This window comes from Neopsephotus bourkii, unplaced genomic scaffold, assembly GCF_033783945.1.
Source record: "Neopsephotus bourkii isolate Nb327-2 ecotype Australia unplaced genomic scaffold, CSIRO-AGI_Nbou_v1 NB_379, whole genome shotgun sequence".
Classification (NCBI taxonomy): Eukaryota; Metazoa; Chordata; class Aves; order Psittaciformes; family Psittacidae; genus Neopsephotus; species Neopsephotus bourkii.
In genome coordinates this window covers 1,930,789-1,956,768 of record NW_026900884.1, presented here as the reverse complement: position 1 = coordinate 1,956,768, position 25,980 = coordinate 1,930,789, and the positions used below count along the sequence as shown (strand labels likewise).

General features: G+C 35.8%; 1 protein-coding gene across 4 annotated transcripts in view; it reads right to left on the bottom strand.

Annotated features, from left to right (window-relative positions):
* Positions 1-25,980, bottom strand: part of DNTT (DNA nucleotidylexotransferase) — a 124,355-nt gene that overhangs the window by 25,738 nt on the left and 72,637 nt on the right. For all 4 annotated transcript variants that reach the window (XM_061349028.1, XM_061349029.1, XM_061349026.1 and 1 more), the window contains 3 exons: positions 11,801-11,903; positions 2,603-2,866; positions 1,210-1,293 (listed from right to left, as the gene is read on the bottom strand). In XM_061349028.1, the coding sequence (XP_061205012.1) occupies positions 1,210-1,293; positions 2,603-2,866; positions 11,801-11,903 (451 nt within the window). The remainder of the gene's footprint in view (positions 1-1,209; positions 1,294-2,602; positions 2,867-11,800; positions 11,904-25,980) is intronic.

The window sequence follows — 25,980 nt, the reverse complement described above, 5'->3', positions numbered from 1 at the left end:
AGTGCAGTTATCTGTTGCACCCTAAAAGCTATTTAACAGAGCACATATTAACTTGCAGATAGTAATATTTGCTATATTATATTAAGCCACAGAGTTTATGTTTTGGATGCTTTCAACCTATAGAAGACAGCAAGACACTGACACTATCCCTGTGCTCATGAAGAAACTACCCCCTTTGGACATTTGATAGCATACTTATCCATTATGCAATTTTATATTTTCTTCTGAATCATCTATTATTGACAATTGTTGGAGACAGGATATTTGACTAAATGGATCATTAGTCTGATCATTTCCCCAGGTTTCTATGTGAACTGAGGATGCTGTGCCACCTGAACCTGACAAGCACACGCAGAGACAGAAATTGAGTGAGGGCTTAGAGCACTGCTGCATCTCACAATGAGACAATGCTCCATGTAAATAGAAATGTTAAAAGCAGTCTCCATTCTATACAGAATATGTAGAAAAGATCAATGTAAAATCTTGACATGGTACTTTTACCTTCTCATTTAATAACATCAATAAACATCTTCAATATTGATTTTTGCTTATTATTAAAATGACCTAATACAAGTACAGACATTAATTCAGATAAATGCAGAGATCAGTATAACTGCAGCCAGGAACATTTAGACCAGAAAAACTATCAATTATTACCAAGACTGGGAAGCCTGACAAAACAGAACTCCACACAGACTTCTCCTTGCAGGGCTTTAAAAGCAGGATGATTCCTGAGGTCCACTTAGTTATCATATCCTAAGAAAATCTTCCTTTGACCTTCTGGCTGTGCCTGTAACACTCAACATCTATTTCTAATTTGAAATAGCAGTACAACCTCTGTTAAAATTGTGCCTGGGACAAAGAAATGACCTTTCATTCTGAATCAGGACAGTAAAATCCTTTTTTGAAATACCTGCAAGATGAGTTGTTCTCAGTTTTGTGAAGGTTGCACAGTTTCTTCCAGACACTGTTGTCTAATGTATGTTTCTCGCTAAATTTCAGAAATTACCTCAGCAATGCCAAAAAAAGTTTGTTCAGGTTTAATCAGGCTCTGTCAGTAAAATTACATCTGAAGGTGGGACTGGTTTACTATGTGATAGATAGAGAATCAAGCTAAACTATTCTATATACTCAAATACCAATAACAACCTCAAAAAGCAGACTCAGAAATAAAGACACAATAGCTTTATTTATGAGAATAAACAGTACCTTTTTCCTGTCATATAAGGCATGATTGTCTAATATCATCTTCTTTTCATGAGTAGCATACCTCCGCAAATCACGTCCAAATTGCTGTAAAAATATTGCAGATATCAAAAATTCTGACAAATCAAAATTGTTACTGTTTTTTAGTTCCAACACCAAACCAAATAATAAACGAATACCTACAAATTAAACAACTATAGTGTGAAAAAGTGGATCATCTGAAAGAATAATGCCTTGAAAGGTAATGGACCATCATTTCAGTTGGTTAGTCGGGAATAGTTGGGCACTGTATGAGAAAGCAAGCCAGTGACAGGATCTTACAGTGTGAACACCCCCCAACAGATTTGAGAGAAGAGCTTTCAAGTAGCCAAACACTTTCAGGATAAGAAGGACCAAACAGTCTGCAGAACTTATTCGAAGGTCCGAATAAATACATTTTATTAACTCAAAAAAGAAGCTGACTGAAGTAACTCATCAGCTCAGCAGGGTAATACATCAGTTGCAACATTTCTCCTGGTCTAAAACATCCTACTTCCAATTAACCTGAGTAGAACAGAGTGGCAATGCATCTGTACTACTTCTAGCACAGCAAAAAGATCATTCAGAGCAGGTTCAGGAGATCTCCTACCATATAGTCACTCCCTAAGAAAATGAGCATCAGAAGACAAGCATGTAGAACAGATCTAATTCTGCCCAGGGAGAGGTTAATCATTTGAATTCAGCATTTGCATTTAGATAGGATTTTTTTTTTAAACAAATACTGTACTATTTTATATTATACCCATTGACTATGTGTCTATTGTGAAAGTATCAAGTTTTCTTAACTTCTTTAAATATCAATTAAAACATATTTTATTATATTTCAAAAATAATGCATAGATTTTAAAATGTGCCATTTTTTTCAGGTTTAAAACAATTAATATACTAGTGAAACAAAGCATTTTACCTAATCCCAAAAGAAAGAGGTCAAATGGTTTTCAATTCCCAACAAAACAAATCAAGTTCCAATTCTGAACATGTCTTCCTCAAATATTTAATTTCCTGTAAAAATCTGCGACACTTTCCAAATAATTTCTCCACTCAGTAACCATTTAAATTGCTTGTTAACACTAGCATGATGTAAAAAGACAAAGCAAGTGACTGATAATCTAGTCTTCAATTCACGAACAGAATCTGTGAGGAAAATAGATATTAACTCCTCTAGAAACATATCCATAGATGTCAGTGAGGACTTCATCAGTTCCAATCTATGATCACAGGCTGATGACAGCATGAAAGGTGACATGTAGAGAGAAGGAATATTAAAAAAAAATAAATCCATGAACTCTGCATGGTCCTGCAATAACAAACCCAGGTTAGGAATGCTAGGGAAACATGGACTGTTGTGGTTACTTACCCTCGAGCCCGTCCAGCCTAACAGAGCATATGCATATTGCTCAAAAGGGGCTATGATCAAATCCACACGGATTGCCTTCCAGTCTTTGACTTCTGCCATATCGATATTTTTTGATGTGTTGTAACTGCTGTTGTCTACTCTTGGCTGACACAATTTTAAAATTGCAAAACACTTCTGAAAATTATCCATAGCATCAACTTTTCTGCTTGGTATCTGTTCCTTTAGAAATGTTGATTCGATGATATCACAATATAGGAGTAAGCCCTAAAGAGAAAATACAGCTCACATTGAATTGCTGGACTGGTTTTACTGTAATTCCAGAGTTTCTAGTCAGTTATCTTAAAAATTCATGCAAAATGCAGCTTCAGTAAACACAGAACTGTCCCAGGCTAAATCTGGGCTAAGCAGAAACTTGAAACAGCTGCAGCTTTTGGAAAAATATTAGCAGATTCTTTGAGGGAGATCTGCAGTGGTGGTCACTGGATAATGGCAAAGTCCTGCCCTGTACTAAGGAGGCAATATTGGCAATTTTCCCCCTCAGTTGTTTCCTTCTAAGCCTTTTGAAGTTATGTCAACAGAAATTTCTGAGTGAGGATTGATGCTTTCCCACTTGGCAGACATATAGAAAAAACCAGATTTGTCCAGAGCACAGTCTTGCTGACAGATTCCAAACAGAGCACTTGGACTGTGTCTGTTGTGTGAGATTTCCTTTTGACAAGGTCTGGAGTCTCCAGAGATGGAAGAGCTCTGCCCCTGCCTTTTGTTTGAAGGAAGTGCACAAAAAAATGGTGATCCTCAAAAGTCAGATTTTATTAAAACATAAATACTATATTTTTATAATAAAAAACAATCAGAGTAAGAAAAAGGGAAGTAATAGAGCATTGTAAATTCATTCCTTCTAATCCAGCACTATAGGAAATGTTGAATGGAAAGAGGTAGTGCTTTCTTTCATCCTTGCTCTTTAGCCAGCCACCTTTTCAATGACTACTGGCAGTGAATTCTGCACTATCCCTTCTAGGCCCTTAGGAAAAGCATCTTTCTGTGATTCTGCTGGCCTGTCTCTGTGCCTGTTCCTTGCATTTCTAGGCAGCTTCCAAGGCTAGTGATTTCCTGGACATCTCAGACTTAACCTGCACTTCCAAAGCTTATGGATGTTCTGCATGTTCAGCTGCCCTCAGGTAAAGTCCAATCTTCCTTCACCAGCCAGAAAACCTCTCATAGAATCAGAATTGTTTAGGCTGGAAAAGACCTTTAAGATCATTGAGTCCAACCAGTTCTATGCATGGAGATCCCAAGCACAATACCTTGGACAAGACAAATAGCAGCCTCTCTCTCTCTCTGCTGCTTAGCACATACTTTTTAAGAATACAAATTATCAAATACACAATAATGAAGAAATAAAGCAGATACTGTCCATCGCACTGCTTCCTTCAGTCATCCTTGAGTCTTCAGAATAGAAATGGAGTTTGATATATAATAATACAACAATTTTCAGTGTCACTAAAACCATCTTTAGCAGGAAGGCTCAGCTGCCAAAAAGATTCCGCTTTCTGAAAGTGGTTACACATGACAAAAACACTTAAATGTGTGCCTCAGCCTTGGGACACTCAGCCTTAATTTAGCTTTTATACATTCATAAAATACAGTAAACCACTGTGACCGCCTCCTCTAAGCTCCCACTTTCACAGAAAGTAAAGACTTCTGAGATTTGTTTTTGCAAAAGAAATTTCAAAAGAAATTTAACTTTGTTATAAAGGTTAGCAACAGTAGTGCATAAACCACTTTCTTCAGTCTATCAGGTATTTAATAGAAGGAAAACTACTAAGCTGAACTTAGTGACTTGACGTTCTGACTTTACAAATTTGTTAGTTTACATCAAGATCAACAAGCCTGCAACTATCATGTCTTTTCATATATCCTTTTACATTTCTTTGAAACTCACACATTGATCAAACCCACTTCTGTTCCTCAGTGATGAGATCTATAGACTCTTTTTCCTAAAATTTCCATCATTAGGATTTCTTCAGGTTCTTGGATCAATTATTTGTCTGTGCTTTGAAGACCCTCAAATGTTTACACATTCTTCTTCAGCTGTACTGGGGATTCTAATACTCACCATAAAAAAGTGTGGTCAAGAATGCCTCCTTTTACTTACGATATCCATTAATACATAGTAAAGAATCATATTAGGTTTACGTTGGGTTTTGGTTGTTGGGTTGCTTTGGGGTTTTTTTGGGGGGGAGGGGAGTGTTGTTTTTGGTTTGGGTTTTTTTCTGATATTGAACTGAGTGTGTTTAGAAGTGATTTTATTTCATGGCTGTTGATGGTTAACTACATGATCTCCACTTCAGACCTCTTACAAACACAGGTGACAGTGAATCGATTTTTTGGAACAACATCTCAATGTTAAACATCAGGTCCTGATTATTACCTTTATATAGTGCAATTGTGGTAATTTTACCTGATAATATGTTAAATACCTTGGAGAATACAGCAGTAAGATTATTTTTGTCACTCAGAGCTATAATTCTGAACAACAACAACAAAAAAAGCATAACAAAACCCCTTTAAAAGATAGGATTTTCATGAAAAGATGCTGATAGATATTATTATATTTTCAGCCTCCGGGTTTTTGTTGATGATTTGTTCCAAATTAACAATTCCATTATTTTACTGCAAATCAGTCATAGGCTATTTTATGGGTCATTGGGCCAACTTTTTTAATGATAACTATTTGATTTGCATTGACATTCCTTGACTTCCTTGGAATTTTCATAAATTTATAAATCCTCTTTTACATAACAGGAAATTACTTACATAGCTCATTCTCTTGGATTACTAGTTTCTGATTATTTGAAAATACTTAATTTTAGCAGGCACCCTTTCACATCCATCTTTAAAAGAGGTAGGAAATTGTTCTTAATTTTACTCCAATGTCAGAAGGTACTGATGCTTGCTATATCCAAATACAGACTCAAAACAGCTATTGAATCTTAATGCTTAACTGCTTATTATCTCACTCTTTCTGATGAAACTATGCCTGCCTTCAGGTTAATTTTGTCACTTTTAATGCTAAAAATACTTTTATTTTCATTGATCATTGAACATTAATTGATGACTTCAAGCTTTGATTAAGCACTGGCATTCTTCCCATTCTCTATAAAAATCATCTAGCTACTTCATCAGTGCTTTCTCATCTTTTGCTGCACTTTTCTTTCTGCTCTTTGAGATTTGGGACACTGCATAGCATATCCCAGAACAAATCTAAATTATGTCCTTCATTAGGCAAAATCTTAACCAGATTAAGCTTTGGTAAAATTTTATAGTTCCAAGTATCTACATATTCAATATCTGTATGATGTATGTAGACAGTGTGCTAAGATCACCAGTTTTGCACTTTGCCACAGCTTGTATCAGTGTTTTTGTCTTTATTCAAATTAAGTTGAAATATCCTCATTTTGGTGCAAGAAATCAGGAATTAAAGCCCATCTTTAGCTGGACTACAAAAGGAATAGAATTTCTACTGTAAGTGCAAAGACCAAGTAGAAGTTCTGTTTCTGATCATTTGAGAAACAGCAAGATACCACAGCCTGCAGTAATTTCTCTCTTCATGGGCAGGAAGAAAGCACCTAGCGAGTGTTTTTTCTCAGTGAGATCTGGGGACAGTCACACAGGGCCACCAGTAGGCCACACCTGGATTTTTAGCCTGTAAGCTTTGGAGGATATATTATTTTGCATTACCTGTATGTCTGTAATAGATAAAATGTCCTTGACATAAAATGCTCAGGCCTTTTAAGACGTTCATTTTTAATGTTTAGTCATACATTGCATCCTCTCTTTCACCAATATGTTCATTCTAACACTTATCTGTATTATCATCTTATAGGTAATGTCTTCTGCATTAGCTTTACTTAGTTTTCACAGTAATTTTTTCCAGCTTGCTACTTGTTTATAAACAGGAATACAAAGTTATAAATTAAAATGGGGGAGGTTCAACATATCAGTCTGTGAATGGCCTTTATCTGAAGTCATCCTGGTCACCACACTTACTAAAGGTCCTCCCTTCGATATCTCTCAGCTGCTTGAAGAGTGCAAATTCTGCCTGTTAAACCACGTCATTTAAAATTGTGTCTTTTTCTTTTTTTCCTCATCCTATTTTCATATTTAGGAACTTCAGGGGAATACTCCTTGGAGTTAACACCAAGCAAGCATGAAGCACTTGTAACAAATTGGTATTGGAGCCTTCCCACTGCTGTTTTCCCTTGTTGACTAGGCCGTGTCTTCTATTTGAATGCATATTAAGCATACACAGATGGTCACAGTTAGCATGTGTGGCTAGAAAGATATTTTAGGACTGCTTGTCTCTGGGTTATCCTGTAGGGTTTTATCCTCATTTGCTGGCTGGGGAATTTCTAAAGCTAAAAGGAAGACTATAAGAGGATGTAGACTGCTGCAAATATCTACTTCAACTTAAAAAAAAATTAAGTTCGGCAACAATTACACAAGTGCTGAGTTCAACAAGCAGTTGAAACCTGATTCAAAGTCAGGATATCACCTTTAAATAGGAGCCAAATCCTAGATCATGTCCATTGGGATGTTTCTAATTAACCTAATTTGATTAGGCACTGGACGTCACCATTACCCCATAAAATAAAGCTGAAGTGGCACTTCTGTATGTTTTGAAAAAGTATTGCCTGGAGGAGCAGTCAGCTACGCAGATTGTGTGAAACTGGCTACTGCTAGCTGCTAAACAGCAGCCTTCTCATTACTCTGTGTCAGGGAATCTGCAGTTCTTTGCAAATTTCAGTTTGATCTATACACCATAAAGTGCTGTAGACATTGTTTACACAATCAAGTTTTAAAATGTATTTTCATTTCTCAAATTTACAACACCATCAAAAACAGATGTATGGGTTTAGGGCAGTTATGTTAATACCCACAACCATTTTTCCTTTTTTTATAGTATTATGGACTTTTAGTTAAATAGACTGCTGACACATCAATACCATTGACATTGGAGTAAATCCATGATCAAACTGAAGTGTGATTTTTTTGAAAAATATAAAATTAATAGCTGAAAAATAAATCCAAATATGGTCATTAGCATTCTTTGTCTCTTTTAATTAAATGAAATCCTATCCTATTTTTTAATGTTGCAAGCTGTCATTATTCAAAACTCTTGGTAGCTGTATTAATTAACTTAAAGCTAAATAGGAACATTTTATACCACCTGAAAATCTAATCCAGTACATTCTTCTGAAATGGATATATGTTCCTGCTCTTCATTTCCTTCTGGATTTTTGTTTTTTTTATTAAATTCCTATAGCTAATCCAAAATTGGACGTAGGCATGTTAGTTCGGAAACATCTCTACCTAGGTGATACATACTGAATTCTGTAAAGTGGATCAGCTCAAGGAACAAATACCTGAGAGCAGTCAGGCATGAGGAATGGAGGGATTCCTCTCCCTGAGCAGGCAGGGGGAGAAACCATTATCAAACAGATTGATCAGCAATACAAAACCTTGCAGCTGCTGCAGAATCATGCAGCTGCCTTAAGCCCTTTTGCATTTTCAAGTTCCCTGTATGTCAGAATGGTCTAATTCTGGGCGTGTCCTGAACCACCTGATTTTGACAGCAATGGACAGACCAGCACTGGAGTCCAGGAATGATGTTTCCCTCTCTCTATGACGTGAGCATTTGCACCAGTGAAGACAGATAGATAGAAATACATACACGCATAATTTCCTACATACAGATGTACAATACAGACCAGAAAGATCAAATGCTATAAGAAATGCTATTGCTGCCTGGATCTTCACTTAAAACAGAGCAGGAAATGGAACACTTCTGCCTACTTTATGCAATAACCTCACAAGCAGGACAATCAGATTCAATCCATCTTCTGCCTAAAGCAACTTAAGCCAAGCTCTTTCATGTCCAGTGCTCTAACCACCATGCAATAGTCTATTTTAGGTAAAAGTGTCCTCAACATTGAGTGAAAAGGTGAGACGTGAGACAATCAATACGTGTTCGTAAAGGAGCTCTGCACCCTTATGGGCAGAGCATTCATCTGAAAAAAAATAAGCTCTTTGCTCCAGCCTCTTAACCATTTCTGTATCTTGTCTTGTTTTGTTGCTGCTAATATCCATCTGTCCCTCAATAAGGAAAGTGTTGCTATTCTGTGAACCCCGCTTCCAAAAAAATGCTTCCTGCAATGAGCAGTGAGACCAGTTACTTGTTCCTCACCAGCCACCTTAATGGGACATCAAAACTTCCCCTTCCTGAGCTGTTCACCTCAGTAAGGGTGAATAATAGAGTCTAAACCATACCACCAATACACTGCAATAAGTGTACACAGGCAAGCATCAACATTCTTCATTTTCCTAAAAACCATAAGAAAAATGCAACATTATAATTACATGAATACAAAAGGAACAAATGAAAAGTGCAGAAATGCCATTAGTAATCTTCCTTTGTTAAAAGTAACAACAGGAACAGAGCTAAATATAGCTATATAGGTTTTTAAACAAAAAAAAAATGAAAATATCTTTATACAGTATGTGAATGAAGCTGCATCGACACAGATGGCTCAGCCTGTTTGCCCTCAGACTTTCAAGCTCTAACCCACAGAAGTCATTTGTTTCTCTAAGAAGGTTTTTGGAATGATTAAAACCACAACCTGTGTACTACATTGCAGCTTTTCCATTTTGATGGTGTACTTTGAGAAGCTTAATGGTGACTTTGTATTATTTGTTCCTTGGCCCATTTTATTGCTGGTGATGCTGTAGCAAAGAACATAATGGTGTTGATTTAATCACTTAGTTTTCAGCAGCTTTCAATGGAAGGATCTTGTTACATTAAACTTTTCAACTAGGCGAAAGGCCTTTTTATACTATTTAAATAAGACTGAGGTCTGTAGCTTAGAAGCGAAACATCGCAGAAATCCTTCACTAAGAGCTGCTGTAAAGGAAGTCAACATTCTGACCTCAGTGATGTTCTTTGATGAATCTCGGCTTTGAAGCAGTAGCACAAAAGGGGAAAGCTGTGGAAAAGACTACAGGTGTACTGTCAAAAATTATTAAAGTGCTTTAGATTTGAGGGTTTTTATCTGTCTTCCCCTCCCCCTTAGAAATCAAAGGTAATAAAAAAGAAAGTGAAGTGTAAATCATCTCTTTCTTTTTTGCATTTTGATTTTGCTGGCAGCTTACTTTTTAGTAGTACCAGTAAAAGCCTGTATATTACAACTGCCACAGCAGAGAAGCAGTATAGCTAGCAGTATATAAGCCATAAAAATTCTGGAGGACAAACAGAACACAGGAAATATGTGTCCATACCTTTAAACAATTCCCAGCTTGTTTGGATTTGGTTTCTATGGCCATTGTGCACCTTCCCTTCTGACATTTTCACCATGCTGGGATTTCTAAATGAATCCTAATCTTTTCATCAAACCCTTGGCCACCCTTGATCTCCCATACTCTCCCTGCACTCGCTTCTCCCAAATGTTATCTTTAAAAAATCATCAAGAATGGTTTATTTTCTACTTATTTTCTTTCAGTTCCATTTAATGAAAGCAGCTCTGAGTGATCTGAAAAGCTTCAGCAGTTGCCAGATCATAGCCATCATTCTCATTCGTGTGACTGGAGTATGATGAAATGGGAGAAGGAATAAAAGGCTTCACTCAGGACGGGCTCTATTCTCAGCCTGTTGTCACTTTTCCTTTCTGCTGTGTATAAGAAACATGATTTTTGGAGCACTCACACATGGGTTTCTAGAGATTCAAGTCTGCTTAGGAAGGTAAAAGAACAGCTTCCAAGAAAAAAATGCAACTTTCCCCAGAATAAAGGGAGTAGAATGACTGAGAAAGAAGCTTTACATAAATAATAAAAGATAAAAAACAGAGTAGTTCCTCAGCACTCATTAACTGTCACAGCTTCATTGCATTTCATTGGAGCATGATAAATTATACCTGCTAGCAATCCACTTCAATACATACACTTGCTGTGAAGAATTAGGATGGAAGTCACAGAAATCTAAAAAAATTAATAATAATCTGTTAACATTTCAAAGACAAAAAGCCAACTGAAGAACTAGGAATTCAGTCAATCTATTTTACCAGGATAAAAGAAGCTTGAAGCCCTTCCATTAAAGCCAGTTGAAAGATTTTGACCACCTTGAAACAGGTCACTTTCTACAGTCAGCTAAGCTTTTGTCTGACTGGATGTCTTTCCTGTGTTAACCCATTGCACATCGAGTACGGATGTCAAGAATCAATTCAAAAGCATTCTTTCCAGGCTATCTGCACTAAAAGCTGACTTAGCAGTGGAGTATTTGGTGATTTACTTCAAAAGTGTTGGCCTCTTACTTCTTGAAATGTACTCAATTCCTTTGAACAATACAGGTAGTAAATGTCAAAAAATATCTTAGCTGGTTAGAAAGGTAGAGAAAGAAACAAAAGCTAGTTCTTCCCAAGATGTTATATTTATGACCCAGCAACATTTTGGGGTACAGGCATCTGTTATAATTCAGGCTCCTCCAACTTTAGAGCTGCTTGAAACTGAAGAAAGCTGAATAGAAAAGAAACCAAGCCCTCTTAGATGAACAATACCTCTGTGAAATGTGTGCATTCTTCCAAACCCAGACATCATGGAAGTCTATGTCAATTTTTACAATATTCCAAAGGAAGACAGGAAAAATGCTGGTCTGTGAGCTGAAAGGAAGCTAGAATTCCAGGGATTTGGTACCTAAGCTTTCAGACTTGCTCACCTCACATCACAACATCACCTAAATCCACTACACTTAAACCTGGAGCTCCCTGAAGTAGTTCCCTTTGGGAGAGCCTACTTCCATCTCAATGAGAAATTAAATAAATACATTTTTATTTCAAAGTATGAAAACAGTTTTCTGTGACACTCAAAACTCCACCTGGCTTGATTTCTTACCTCTGGCTAGCTGCATAGTCCTAGAGTAAGATACAACAGAATGTGTGCAAAGTACTACTCATATAACCTCCAACTTTAGCATTCAAAGCTGGAGGATGCACCTAGATCATTGTGATTAATAATCAAATAGAGCACTATTCAAGTTCAAAATATTGCAGTCATCTGTAAAAAGGAGTCAACATTCTTTAAGCACTGCATAAGCTTAAATTGGTGGTGGTATAATATTTCCTCTTTGGCCAAATGTTATTAAGTTCATACCTGCTTTTTCCATAAGCCAACAACTTTATGCAGAAGCTCATCATCTTCTCTATGTCCTGGACTGGTGATCAAAAAATCTATATCATGTCCAGTCTTCTTACCCCTAGAAGCAATAAACAATAAGAACACTAAAAAAGTTAAGCTCCCACTGAATTTCACACTGCTTTCGAAAAGAATAGTTTTGCTGCATTATAAGGAGTTTGCAGCACAAAGTGATAGCAATGTTTTTTGAAACATAATCAGGGTGGAATCTTTTATGTCTTTTATCAGGACTGCCAGCAATAATTTAAGCTTTTTAATGTATTTCCTCTGTTGTTCAACTAGATACTGCAGGTCCATTTAGTGATGTTAAATCTCTCTCTTTCTTCCCTGTAAGTCCCAGAAAAGGTTTCAGTCATCTTTGGAAAAAAAAGAAAAAAAAACAACAAAAACTAAAACCAAAATACTGTAGTACATATTATGAAACCAGTGCAGTAACAGCAAATAAAGTTGCCAGTCTGATTACTACAGCCTTAAATATTCTTTTTTAGCTTGTCATGGACCCTTTAATGAACAAACCTGTGATTATTAATAATTTCATTTTTTCCTTTAATGGCAGTTATAAAATCTTTGAATATTGTACATTTCCTCTCTTTTAAACTACAACAATGCTTTTTGCAGAGATGGAGCTGATTTCTTTTTTTCTTTTTGAGAACAGCTTATCTTTAATGTGACTAAAGCTGGTTCACTACAACCACTAAGGATTTCACAATTAAATCCATATGAACAAAGTTAATTGTAAACGCTCTTAATGAAAAATGATGTCATAACCTTTTGTTTTTTTTCTTCATATAAATCTAAGCGGTCAGCTTGCCTTTCATCTACTTATCAGATGTGTTAAAACCAAGTCAGACTATGATGTAGCTATCGTTGCAAAACTGTGCTAGCAGAATGTTTCCCTTCAGAATTATGAAATGAGAATATCTGAAAATCTACCTTGGAGTGCAATTCATCTCAGGATTGCAGAACTAGTACTAGGTTTTAAATTTGGTCTAAATATTGAAACAGGGACTGCATACACATCTATTTATTGGCTGTAATCAGAGCAGCCTAAGGAGAATGGGGCAGAGGAGATATTTCTGCAACTAGGTACAGTATACAGGAGGTTGGTGTAAATACCTGAAATCTGGAGTGGTGGCACTTAAATGATACATATCTCCAAATAGTTTGCATCTGTTCATGGAAAAAGTCTGCTCGTGCTGATGTTCACAAGGGTACTAGATGTTATCGCTCAGGTGTGTTTCAGTTCAACACCATATCCAGTATTCAGAGAACTTGTGAATTGTTATAGAAGCAGTGAAAATGGAAACCGTACAAAACAAGATTTGCTTTTTTATTATTTCATTAAATAATTCATTCTCCTAAAATAGTGCCTGAAACTGAATCTGATTTCTTAAATTTAGAAATACGTAGGAACAGAACTGATTGGCAGATATGTCAACTGCCATTTGCAAGACAGGAAATGATCCAACTGATAGAGAGCTGAACAGCTTTAGCAGCAAGATGTAAGGAAATTAAAATCTAGGTTTTACATTTGACAAGCAGTCTACTCACTATAATGCAACTATTGTGCCATGTCTGCAGCAAAGTCAAATCTGCTTAAACAGGTGGAAATGAGTTCAAAAGAAGTTTCAAATGAAGCACCAGTCTAGGCTCAGAAACCAAACAGCAATTCAAGCTCAGGAAGTTAAAAAACATTTAGTATTCCATGTAACAGTTCCCAAGTTATTTTGTAGGATGACATTCATTATCTCTTAAATTACCATAATAATCCAAAGCTCTTACATAGCATTTTTTACTTGCATGTCTCAAAATGTTTTTTCAAAGGGAAGAAATATACTGTTTCCATCTCAGACATGCAGAAAGTGGCATAAGAAAACTTGTCTGAAATTACTAAAAAAAACAAACAAAAAAAAAAAGAGAGAAGAAAAAGAAAAAATCAAAGGAAGAGATAAGAAACTGATGGAATTGGGAGCTGCTTCCTAGTTCATCCTCTGATACTCAACGCATACATATTTTAGGTTAACCACATCCTTCGGTCCAGCCATAAAATACCAAGAAATTCCAGGTGTTTCACTAACCATCTATTTCTCAAGACAGAGAGCATTTATTTAAGTGCTTTTTATTTGTGAAGTTAGTGTGTTTAAATCTCATATAAAGGCACAGAATATAGTATCACTGTTAGCATCAGTTACATTTCAGCTTCTCTTTGAACTAATTCACAATGGATTAATTTCTGACTGAATTTGTCAGACTATTTAGTCTAATTTCCACTAGTACTCTTTACTAAATAATGTATTTCATCCTAGAAAAATTTATTACCTTCCTCTAAAATAGAAAAAAAAAGCCAGTAAATTAAAAAGCTGTATAATACATATTGCTCAAGGCTTGTAAATAATGCAAAAAGATGCAGTAAAATACACATACATTCAGACCATTATTCTATCGAAACTGAAAAGAATGTGGCCATTGGTTTCAGCAGGGTAAGGCTATTCACATATATATGTATATTTATATATTTGTGTGTATATACATATAAAATTAGAACAATGGATAGTCATGAAATTACATAAAGGGCACACAGGATGGGATAGTGCCAAGGTGCTCTTTTCCCAGCTCAGGAAGTATGTAAACATATGTATTTTGTTTATCAACAAATAACTCTACATGTACATCAACAGTTAACTGAAGCTGAAGCTAACTATACATCTAAAGATTAGCTATAAAGGACTTTATCATATAAAAGTTAAACACCATGGTGCCAGCCATCTGGTCTTCAAACTGGATATGAAATCCCAGAATTTATCACCTGATTCACCTCAGAGATGAAACCTCAATCTCTTGTTAATTCCTGAAGCTTTCCAAGAGGAATGCTGCAGGTTGTAGTCTTTTTCAAACCCATCACATTCAAGATAGCAGGTTCCTTACACAGGGCTATAGATGGCCTCCACCATGATAGAGAGACTGAACTGAGTATCATTCACTTAAAATGAAACAAATACTTTGTCTGAAAAACAAACACTAAATTGATGCTATCAGTACATAGTTTTGTCTTGCATTTCATAGCCAATGATTGGTGCAGTGATTTCTCATCTTTTTATTGCCTTATTTTTCTCAGTTCACAGCCAAGTTATCTGTCATCCACTGGCTGTTAAATAGAAAATAGAAATCCAGTGCCTGGTGCAGGCAGCATAGTCTTTAAAGTTCTCCACTGAAAACAAGCATCCCAGTCACTACACTGTAGCACACTCCCTCCTCCTGGCTTCAGAAATCTCCATTTTATACTACAGGGTGTCATAAATCCACCCAGGCTAGTGATTTTAGCACACTAATAGATCGTGGGAGATGAAGGGATTTTGTTCTGGCATACCACTGCCTACATACTCAAATCACAAGGCTTTAGTACAAAACTTGAGTACTATTTTAAGAGTAAAACCAGCTGCAATGACATCTTAGCTTGTCTATTTTCTTGGCCTGCTCTGAGATGAGAGTGATAAGCTATCGAGTTTCTAGATTCTACCTGGGTGTACAGAGGACCTGAGAAGTTATTTGGTTATACCTCGAAATGCTGGAGCTGTTATGAAGCAAAAGCACAGGTGCCCCTAGGACCAGAGCAATCAGGGACATGACTTGGGAATTCGGGTTACTGAGGCGTTGAACAGGAAAGGACATGGATTCAAGTTTTGGATTTTCTATTCAGATCTGCTTACCTCTTCTTTTTTCTTTTCTTTAATCTAACCTAAATCCTCATTGGTCTAGAGCTATAAGAAAACCAGCACCTTGTGGAACTCAAATTGCAACTTCAGTTTTGTCTTAATAATGTATTCAAGTCTGAAGACTGCAAAAGACAGAGCCCTGCTAATTAACTCTGTTCATTTCTTGGCTGATTAAGCTTGTATAATGTTGGTGTTTCTTAGAAGTCAGTTAATTACCTTTAAGGTTGTCAGAATTTTCTTATTCTTGTTGCTGTTATTGTTTTAATACAAAATCTAGATTCCAAGTCATCAAACATAACTATCATTATAACTAAAACTTATATATATGACTGAATGGCAAAGGCTAATTATATTGCCTAAATCTACAAGGACAGCTGAATGATTAAATATTTTATAGTAGTATGTGTACAGAGTATTTTGAAATCCCAGGATATTATATAATGGCTACTCAAATCCTATCTATTCTTTATTCATACAAAATTTTCATTTGCATAGTGTTGCATTATAAGTGTTGAATGAGATTGCATGGGTGCTAAATCCTTCAGTGTTTATACACAAATACAAACTTTACACATGAAAACACCACTATTGATATCGGAGGCATTAATCACTTGCATGAAGTCAAACAAATATATTTAAGAACCTGGAAGACTAACAGCTAACAGGTGCTCATTTCCAACATCTGATCACCTATATTAAATAATAAAAAAGCACACATTTATGTGGGGTTCCTGGAATTAAACAACTTAATTGCATATAATTAATTACATAATAAATCTTCAAATCATAAAAACATTTGACTGCTCAAAATAGAACTTATGAAGTAAGGACAAATAATGGAAACCAGAAACAGATATGGCATAGATGTTTCAGGCTTCTTTCTATTTAACTGAACATTATATTCATGTTAAAATTGCATGAAAATACTGATTGTGGAAGAAGGCATATGAACTCTTAAACACTGGATATTGGCTCATATTTTTAGTCAGCCAGTTTGATGAAACCGGACTGTATTTACTAAAATAGTGTATGATAATTTGAATATTCAGATGTTAATGGCTGTTTTACCCATAGAATTAGCAGCCTTTATATTAAGAAGAATCTCATAGCTGTGAAATACGTTCCTGAGAATGATTGCTATCAGGAAAGACAGCGAAAAAAATCAAGCCATCAGGAATTGCTATGCAATCAATATTCACCATAAAACTGGTAAGATTTTTTAAACTCTCACTTTCCTGACCTTTTTATTGTATAACTGCACTTTGGCACAGAAAGCTAGGAAAATAAATAGAAGTAATCTCAGCCTGGAACTATGGCCTTAGATAGAATGTTGGAGAGTATGCACAAAATATCAGAGGGTATAACTCTCTCCTTCCAAAGAGCTCAGATTAAAAGTGAGCCATCTGAAATTCATTTGTATAGCAAGCAGGATGCTAGCTAAGCATCTGAAAGACAATACAAAAAATAACAAGTCCTTTATTTGTGGAAGGAAATATAGGAGTTCATTACATGTTAAATTAAGCATCATCATCTCTGCATTCTTATTTTGGGAAACACAGGGAGGACAGCTTCTAGACAGACATCCCCAAGAGATCTGAAAATATGCAAGACGATTTGAATATTTTGTTGAATATAGATGAGCAATATGCATAAACATCTAGGAAGACCAAATTCAATTGCTGAAGTGATGATTGCGTGGCAATGGAAAAGGGATTAAATGTTGCAGAAGATTACACACAGCTGAAGGAATGGACAAATTGTGGTACAGCACAATGAACATTTGTTTAAGCAGCAAAAACAAAGCTTGGATAAACAGCAGAATCACTCCTTTTAGATATAGCAGACTAATAGTTAATAAGTACTGTAAAATGTGTGTTGCTGAGGGAAAACTCTAGTAGCCTCTAGTAGCATGCATAGTCAAATATGTAATTACAGCTATAATCAAACATGCACACACATGCATACATAGTTCAAAGATTTCTTTCTGATTATTCTGATATTGATGCCACATTTTTACTCTAAGGAGATACTCTCTACACTAGGTCTGATTTAACTCTCACTGTACTAGCAATGAAAAATATCATTTGACAACAAAATAGAAGTGGTATGGTAAATCTGTTTCTAATAACCACAGTCCTGATGAAGGTACTTCTATTAACTGTCTCCTACGAGCATATGCCTTCTCAGAGGAGAAACAAAAATTTTTATTCCAGATCTCAAGCAGTCTGCATGCTTGTGGATTTGCTTATTTCAAGGTCTCAGCCTTTGCTGAGATAGACAGTTTCTTGCAGCCAGATATTAAAATAATTCTGAGTCATTGTCACTCAAACTATGAAGAACTACACCTTTTTCTTGTATAAACTCCATTATAAAGAGAAAAAAAAATCTTGAAGCTGGAAGTACTGGAATGTGACAGTGCTACAACTGTTGTATGAAAGGTAAAATCCTGGACTGTTTAACAGCAGAGAAAAATTCCACTATTTCAAAGAAGTGACAGGTTTCATTCAGGCAAGAATAATTCTTGACTGTAATACTACAGATTTCAGAACTTTCTTCCATATTGGTCAGTATTCAGGTATAAGTCACTTCCAGTTTACTTGCCAATAGGTAAAATTCTCAAAATACTTTGAGTAAATTTACTGAATTCAGAATTTAATCAGAAATTCATTATTTCATCACACTCTCTTCAAATCTTTTTTCAGGTCTGATATCTAGATCTAAACTAAGTGACCTTGTTGACTCAAAAGGACACTGACCTTTGGTAAACATGTAATTAGTACACTGACAGGAAAGAGCAAGGCACTTTCCAAGGAAATGAATAAAACCGTATCTGTGCAAGGGTTTCTGCAACAGTGATTTCATGCAGAAGGATTTTGTTGAATGTCAGGCATAACGTCTACAACATTCTCATCTCATTTGCAACAAGGACTGAGTAAGAGGTAAACAAACAAAAAGAGGTAATTATCTTGTTTGTGATAGAAAAGGTCTTCCAAATTACAAGAAAATGCTGTAACATTTATTTGAAGTTATTTCCTCAGAAACCCTCAACTACGTTTTCTGACCAATACTATAAGGAGCATTAACAGCCTAAGTAGCAGCATAATACTGCACTAGTCCATTGCTAACATAAACAACCAGCTAAAGCCTGTACACCACACATAAGCTGTTCTTCAAATCACTGTCAGCTTTAGATCAGGTTTCCTTAATCTTCAAGTCAGCTCCACATTTTCAAAACAGCATTTAGATTCAACAGTGTCGATTCAATGGTAGTTCACATACATATAGAGCAGGTAGCAGGAAAATAAATGCTCACTGAACTGCAAAAGCAGCTCAACCAAAGTTAACAATCCATAAAACGCTAACACAGAGAAAGCAGAGACAGCAGAATGCAAAAAGTAGCTTCACAAGCCTCACTCACACTGTGCAATGATTACTCTGTCAGCAGAGGGTGAGTGGATGAGAGAATATTCAGCTAGCATAAACTAAGGACACTCACATATTCCAAACTCTCCCACCAGCTTCACTTGCTCTCTAGGTGCATGATCTTTATACCACCACCTTAAATATGACAAGGACCTAAGACTGATGAGGACACCGGAGGCAAGATACTATTTAATAGTTCATCAAATTAGATAGTCAGAAGGCTCATCTATATCATTTATCACATGAAGACATAGTAAGCTTCCCAAAGGTATTTTCTGGAATAATATAGCTCTGATTCCAGAATTAAAACTCATTGAAGACCTCCATTGCAGAACTGTGATGGTACATAGGAAGAGAAAGCTGTATAGCTCATCAGCTTATTTAATGCAATGGATAATTACAAATCCTAAATCATCATTTTGCCCATGGTTATAAAAAAAATAGTAACTGAAGGATCCTTCTCACCTTACATTGCAAGTATCTATGGCAGACGTCACCTGGTATTTCACCCCAAGTGAATGAATCCCAACACAGTCCACAAACAGAATCAGTCCCTAATTTTCAAAAATAAAGTAGCATGCCTAAAGTAATGAGGAAAACAATATAGCAAGATCTGATCAGGGCTCTGTGGTAGATAGATATGGGTATGGGAATACCTGGCTACTCCAGATAATTTCTGCTCTCCTGGTTAGATTTACTTAGATCACAGTTGCCTCTGAAGGTAGTCTGACTCTAATGGTTCCCAGGCAGTGTCAAAATTCATTCTCTTTTCTTTGTAATGACTATAAAATACTTGTTGAGATGAGAAGTGCCAGCATGAGAAAATACTTGCACATTTTCCAGTTGGACTCTGATTTTAGTTCCCAGAATTACAGTCGCCCCACTGGACTTGGTTTGCACAAGCTGGCAAAAATTGAGAGTTGAATATTTCTGGAAATCCAAACCCAAACTGATTGAAATTTTGTACTCCATATCAAAGGAAATTCTGGAATTCCTGTCCCTTGAGGATTAATTCTTCCCTGACTGTACATCACAGGGCTATTTGGGGGCATAATTAATATATGTGAGATGGTTTAATAGGATGCTGATTAATGTCTGAAGTAGCAATGATCAAATTAAATTAACTGAAATAAATTCTGCCACCAGCAAAGACAATTAAAATTAAAACTGAATTAATTGTATATTTAACTGAAAAGATACCATACAGTTGAGAGAAACTCCGACCCATTTTGAGGCAATTTGGGGGTAAAAGAAAAATTGCTGTTGTAGCTTTGTCTGCAGAATTACCTTCTCCCTGATTTAAGAGTAAAATGATATTGGATTAGACTGTCTCTGAAATGAAAACACTCTGAAAACTGAGCCAATGTTATTCCAGGCAGCTATAAACCAGGCTTCTACAAAGGTTTGAATTATGAAAGATAGCATATAGCATCTTCTTCACCCAACCAAGTAATTCGACATAAACCAAACTGAACTACATAAGTATTTGACAAAGATTCACAGGTGTCTTCTCTGGAAGAGGTGCCCGAGGGTGGACAGTTCATTAAAATGTTGCTTTTCTTGCCCAATGTAACACTAATTCTAATTCACCAGGGGCAGAACTCATTTTTCGTAGCTGTGAAGCTATTTATTTTATTCTCGAAGTTAATCCAAGTCTGCAATGAAGTAGCAATGGAAAATTCCCTTCCCTTTAGGAGCAGAAATTTTACTCATACAGCATAAGGGAGCACAGCTTTAGTACTGGATACACAAAACAAGCACTTTTAGTTTCTCATTTATCTAGCAGTATATCACGACTATGGTGCATTAGTAGCTGCTGTTCAAGGAGACTTTTAGGGAAACACCTAATAATGCAGAGAATGCATCTTTCTTGTCTCAAGTCAAGACAAAGCAGTGTCACCTGCTGCAGCAGAAGGGATCACATCTACAGATATTCCTGCAAATTATACTGAGGCTGAAAAAAATCACTGAAGTGAGGAGAACCAGTGCAAAACCACTTAAATCTTACTTAAAACCTAATTTCACCCTCAGTGACTATACTGCCCCCCAAAAGCCTTAGTATTGCATGCCATTCACCTAGTCTGTCATTAAATGAGATTTCAAAGACCAAGTGTATGTCATACTATGCTTGACTGTGTGTGTCTTTTATGACCCACAAGAAACCCAGTGACTGTTTCTCAGACTGCAAGACAGCTGGGTAACTCCGTGTCACACTGATATCCTTTTTCAAGCTTTGCTTTAACAGATATTTCATGTTACTTTAATGCAATAAGGTAAATCAGAAAATGGTTATTCAACTGAAGAACTTAAACGACCAGCAGTATTGCTGAATTTGAAGTTCTCCAGTGATTTTATAAAGGTCTACTAGATTATCTGCATTAAAAATTATTTGACAAGTCAAAAATATTATAATGCATAACCATAAAAATATTTATTTCCCTTGCCTTGTGAAAAGAATAAATGCTGATTGGTGGGTTTATTTATTAACTTCTGCAGACTCTAAGCTAAATGGTTATTAAGAAGCATATTCAGTTTAAAATACAACTGCACGAGGATTTTTTTAATACATGGCTACCTAAGAAAAACATTATGTTGTGGAACATTATGAAAAATGGCAGTCAAAATGTAAAGATTTGACACAAAAAACGCCACAACAAAACACCCAAATCAAAAACCCAGAAAATACAATCCCACAAACAAACCCATTGCAAACAATCTGATTCATCTATTTTTTTTTTTGTATTTATTTTGAGGGGGACCACCTATTATTCACACGCTGAAATTAATTAAACAGGAAACAAAACAAACAAACAAACAAAAACAAAATCTGGGAGAAAGAGTTACAGAATAAATCCAGCCAGGTTTCTACTGAGACAGCAAAATGGGATAATGGCCATATAAGAATTTCATCACCTAGTTCTTAATAAAAAGGCTGGCTATCTCTATGTATAATAATAGTTGTACTGCGCAGATGGCATTATTGTCTTCCAGCTCTTCATGACATAAATGCCTGAATGTGGCTGTCACCAATTATAACTTGATGTTGTTTTGGCTTGCACATAAGAGGACTTTTCACTACTTACAACTGTAGGCTCTCTGTATTCTGTGTCTGAAGTAAACTCCCTATTCCACCAGCCAAAACAAAACTATGCTTAAGCTTTGAATCATTGAGAGTGCTGTCTCAATTTCATGTAAATAATGTAACTGTACCTGGAAGCTGTCCCTGTAATTTCAAGCTTTTAAAGTGTATGAAATGTACCATACCAATGTGTCACAAAATACATTGCTGAAGTTTTGCTTTTGCTGTCTTGGCAAATCTTTTAAATTACACTCCATTTCAATCAAGCATTTCAAGTGACATCATAGAAACTTCCTGCATACATAAATTTTGCTGAGCGCCAATCAGTGGTGAGGCAAAACCCCTTCAATACTGTTTGAAGAAGATATACACTCCAATGAGAACTGATGTAGATTTGGGATCTCATATATTCAGCTGAAATATAAGAGTATGCAGATGATACTTTAGAGTTAAAACATCTAGTTTCACATGTGTAAACTCTACAGTGTAAGCTCTACTACACAGCATATTCTGTGATAATATGAAGCAAGCTTTCTCAATCCTAACAGTCTGTATGACAGTGGTACAGTATCTTTGGATTCTGAAATCTGCATGAAAAAAAAAACAAACAAAACAAAAAAAAAAAAAAATCCAATATGCCTTAAGTACAGAAGAATCAATCTTGACTGGAGAGAAGGTACAGTTTTATTATTTATAAGAGCAGGCATCTCAGACTAGACCTGCTCAGATATTCTGAAATACCTAGGTTTTTTTGGCCCAATTCAAAAGCTTAACAAAGACTTTAAAATTATGCAAACTGAGAGACAAGGAAATTCAACCACACATACTTATAAAGAATACAACAAAGAGATTAGGGCACTCAAAAATGTCAGATGTTTCAGTGAACCTTCAGAAAGTATGATGAACTTCGGGGGAAAAAAACCACTCAAATACAGCAATAACAAAGAAAAAATAAATAAAGAAAATAACCTATATATGTGTTCAATAATAAATCAACCTGAGATAATAAAAGGACAAGGTTAAGATTTTCTTCTGCCAGACTTCTTTGCAGGTAGTTGGTGACCAGTGCTTTAAGGACAAGTTACTACAAACTGGGAGCGCTCTCGACCCTTCTAGATCTGCATTAATCATTATATATAGATATTGTTCTGATTCAAGACAGATTCAGCTGCTGTGTCCACCTTATGCTGGTGTTTTGCCAGATAATGAAGTTTGCCATTTAGATGGGGTAATCAAGAACAGGCTATGGATTATGTATGTACTCCAAATGCCTAAAGGTGGAGCTGGACAGCTGAAATATATTGACATTCTGGATTTGTAAATCAGAAAGCTTTACAGTTTTTTTTTATGTACTCAGCTGGGTACATAATTTACTCAAGTGCAACATTTTAAACAGCATTACTTGCAAACCAAAACCTCAACTAAGCAAAATATATACTGCTAGAACAATAACCTAGTGATCTCTTCAACATCATTAATAATGCATCAGAGAAAACAGAAAGGTCAGCTGCATTCAATATTTTTATTGAAATAAGTAGATAACAGTCTTCATTATTAATTATGAGAGCTGTATATTTTAAAAAAGCTTTTATGAAACTATTTGTCACACTTTTATTTTTTATACTAGAAAAATGATTTTGCAGCTAAGGCTGCTTCTATTTAATTTACTAGTTTATATTTTCATTGTCCAAGAGAAAATTTTTTGGTTCAGAATTATATTTCTATTCTACTTATTCAGATGCTCGTTAACATATATGAGATAATATTTAAGACATATTTTAATTTTAAAGAAGAAAAAGATATTTTTCTATATTGACAATATAACAGAATTAACAAATAGCTTTATCGAAACAATTTTTGCTGTATTGAAGCTTTCTGGTGGCAGATTCAAAATGTGCATTTAATCCCAGCCCATTTCATTCTCTTCAGAGTTTCAAATGATTTCCTTTGTCATATCCATCACAGACACTTCCATCAAGAAGTTCTTTTTCACGCATGTCTACTTTGGCATTTCCAAAACTCAAAATATTCACTTTATACAATTTAAAAGACAATATTAATGTCCATGCAAGAAAGGAAACGTGCATTTTCAGAATATCTGAATTATATTAAATGTTCAGCCTGGTCTTCACTTGGCAGTGACAGAACAATCTGTAGAATCAAGCTACCAAAAAAATAGAGGTTTCTATTTGCTTCCTGCTCAGATGCACTGGAAGTTATAGAAACAAGGCAGTTTTTCTTTTAAAATTCACTGAACTGAAAAATAGATTGTCCATTGGAAAAAAAAAAAAAAGGCAAAAAAACCACAGAAAAACCAAACAGAAAATGAACAAACAAACAAAAAAACCCAAAACCAACCAAACAAAAAAAAACCACAAAAAAAAAAAATCCCCTGCAAATTGTAATATCAAATAGGATTAAAACTTCTGTTTGAGCTGCTGGCAAGTGTTCATGCATTTGCATTAGACACAAAGACGTGACAATCTGATTGAAGTTAAACTTTCATGGCTTTTGTGGCAATATGTATAATTCTGCTTTAGCTGTCATTATTTTAAGACATTTTATTAATCTATTGCATCTCCAACAGAATATAATTCCTGATAATTTCAAATTAAACAATTGCGTGGTTGCTAGCACACAGCTGCAGGATGGTGAGTTTGAGTCTAGCCTTTCTATCAAGACACTGAAGTTGTACTCTAGCACTTCTGAAAAAAGTATGCATAGTTTAAACTTCAAGCATGAGTACAACCTATTTAGTTTTAATGACACTGCTTGCTCACTGGAATTTTTAGAGTGAACTGTCAAATTTTCCAGGATTGGTCTGGCAAATGGCAATACTTGCATACCCTTACTGCAAGCAAGGTAGTTGGTAATTTTACAGAAGCATAATCTAGAGAAAATGAAATTGCTCTCTTTTGAGAGCTAATTTGGATTGTATACTCTACTAAACTAATTATGTCTAAGGGAAAGGATACATTTAGAAAACCTGTGGTATACGTTTATAAAACTAGACTTTTACAGATAAATTATTATTTACCATTAAACTCAACATATTTTACTTCAGAATTATGGAATAAAACAACTATGGTGTTTTTGCAATCAGTTGTCAAACGTAAATTGAAAATCAAAACCTATCTATTCGGGCTACGTCAGTGTTTTGACAAGGTAACTGTTGTGTGAAATGACACTGTTAGCCAGCAGTTCCCAGGACCTGAAACAGTTATACCCTTTGGACCAATACAAGTTTTTCCATTTGAGAAAATCATTTAAACTATGCTATCAAAGAAACACTGCATCTCCACAAAGAAAAGCTGCAAGTATATTCTACAGGTATAAGCATACCAGAAAAGCCTTTTAAAGCGTAGGCAAGCCTGTCACTAAAACTACCTGCTGCCATAAGTAAATCTCTCCATAGTCAAATCTTGTTATCCTCCTTTACAAAATTCCTTTGCTCAGCTTCAAGACATGATCCTCCCTCAGTCTAAGGAGCTCATGAACTTGTCTTAGTTGATTTAATCATAGAATAGTTAGGGTTGGAAAGGACCTTAAGATCATCAAGTTCTAACCCCCCTGCCATGGGCAGGGACACCTCGTTCTAAGCCATATCACCCAAGGCCTCGTCCAACCTGGCCTTGAACACTGCCAGGGATGGAGCATTCACAAACTCCCTGGGCAACCTATTCCAGTGCCTCACCGCCCTTACAGTAAAGAATTTCCTCCTTATATCCAATCTAAACTTCCCCTGTTTAACTTTTAACCCATTACCCCTTGTCCCGTCACTAAAGTCCCTAATGAAGAGTCCCTCCCCAGCATCCCTATAGGCCCACTTCAGATACCGGAAGGCTGCTATGAGGTCTCCACGCAGCCTTCTCTTCTCCAGGCTCAACAGCCCCAACTTTCTCAGCCTATCTTTATATGGGAGG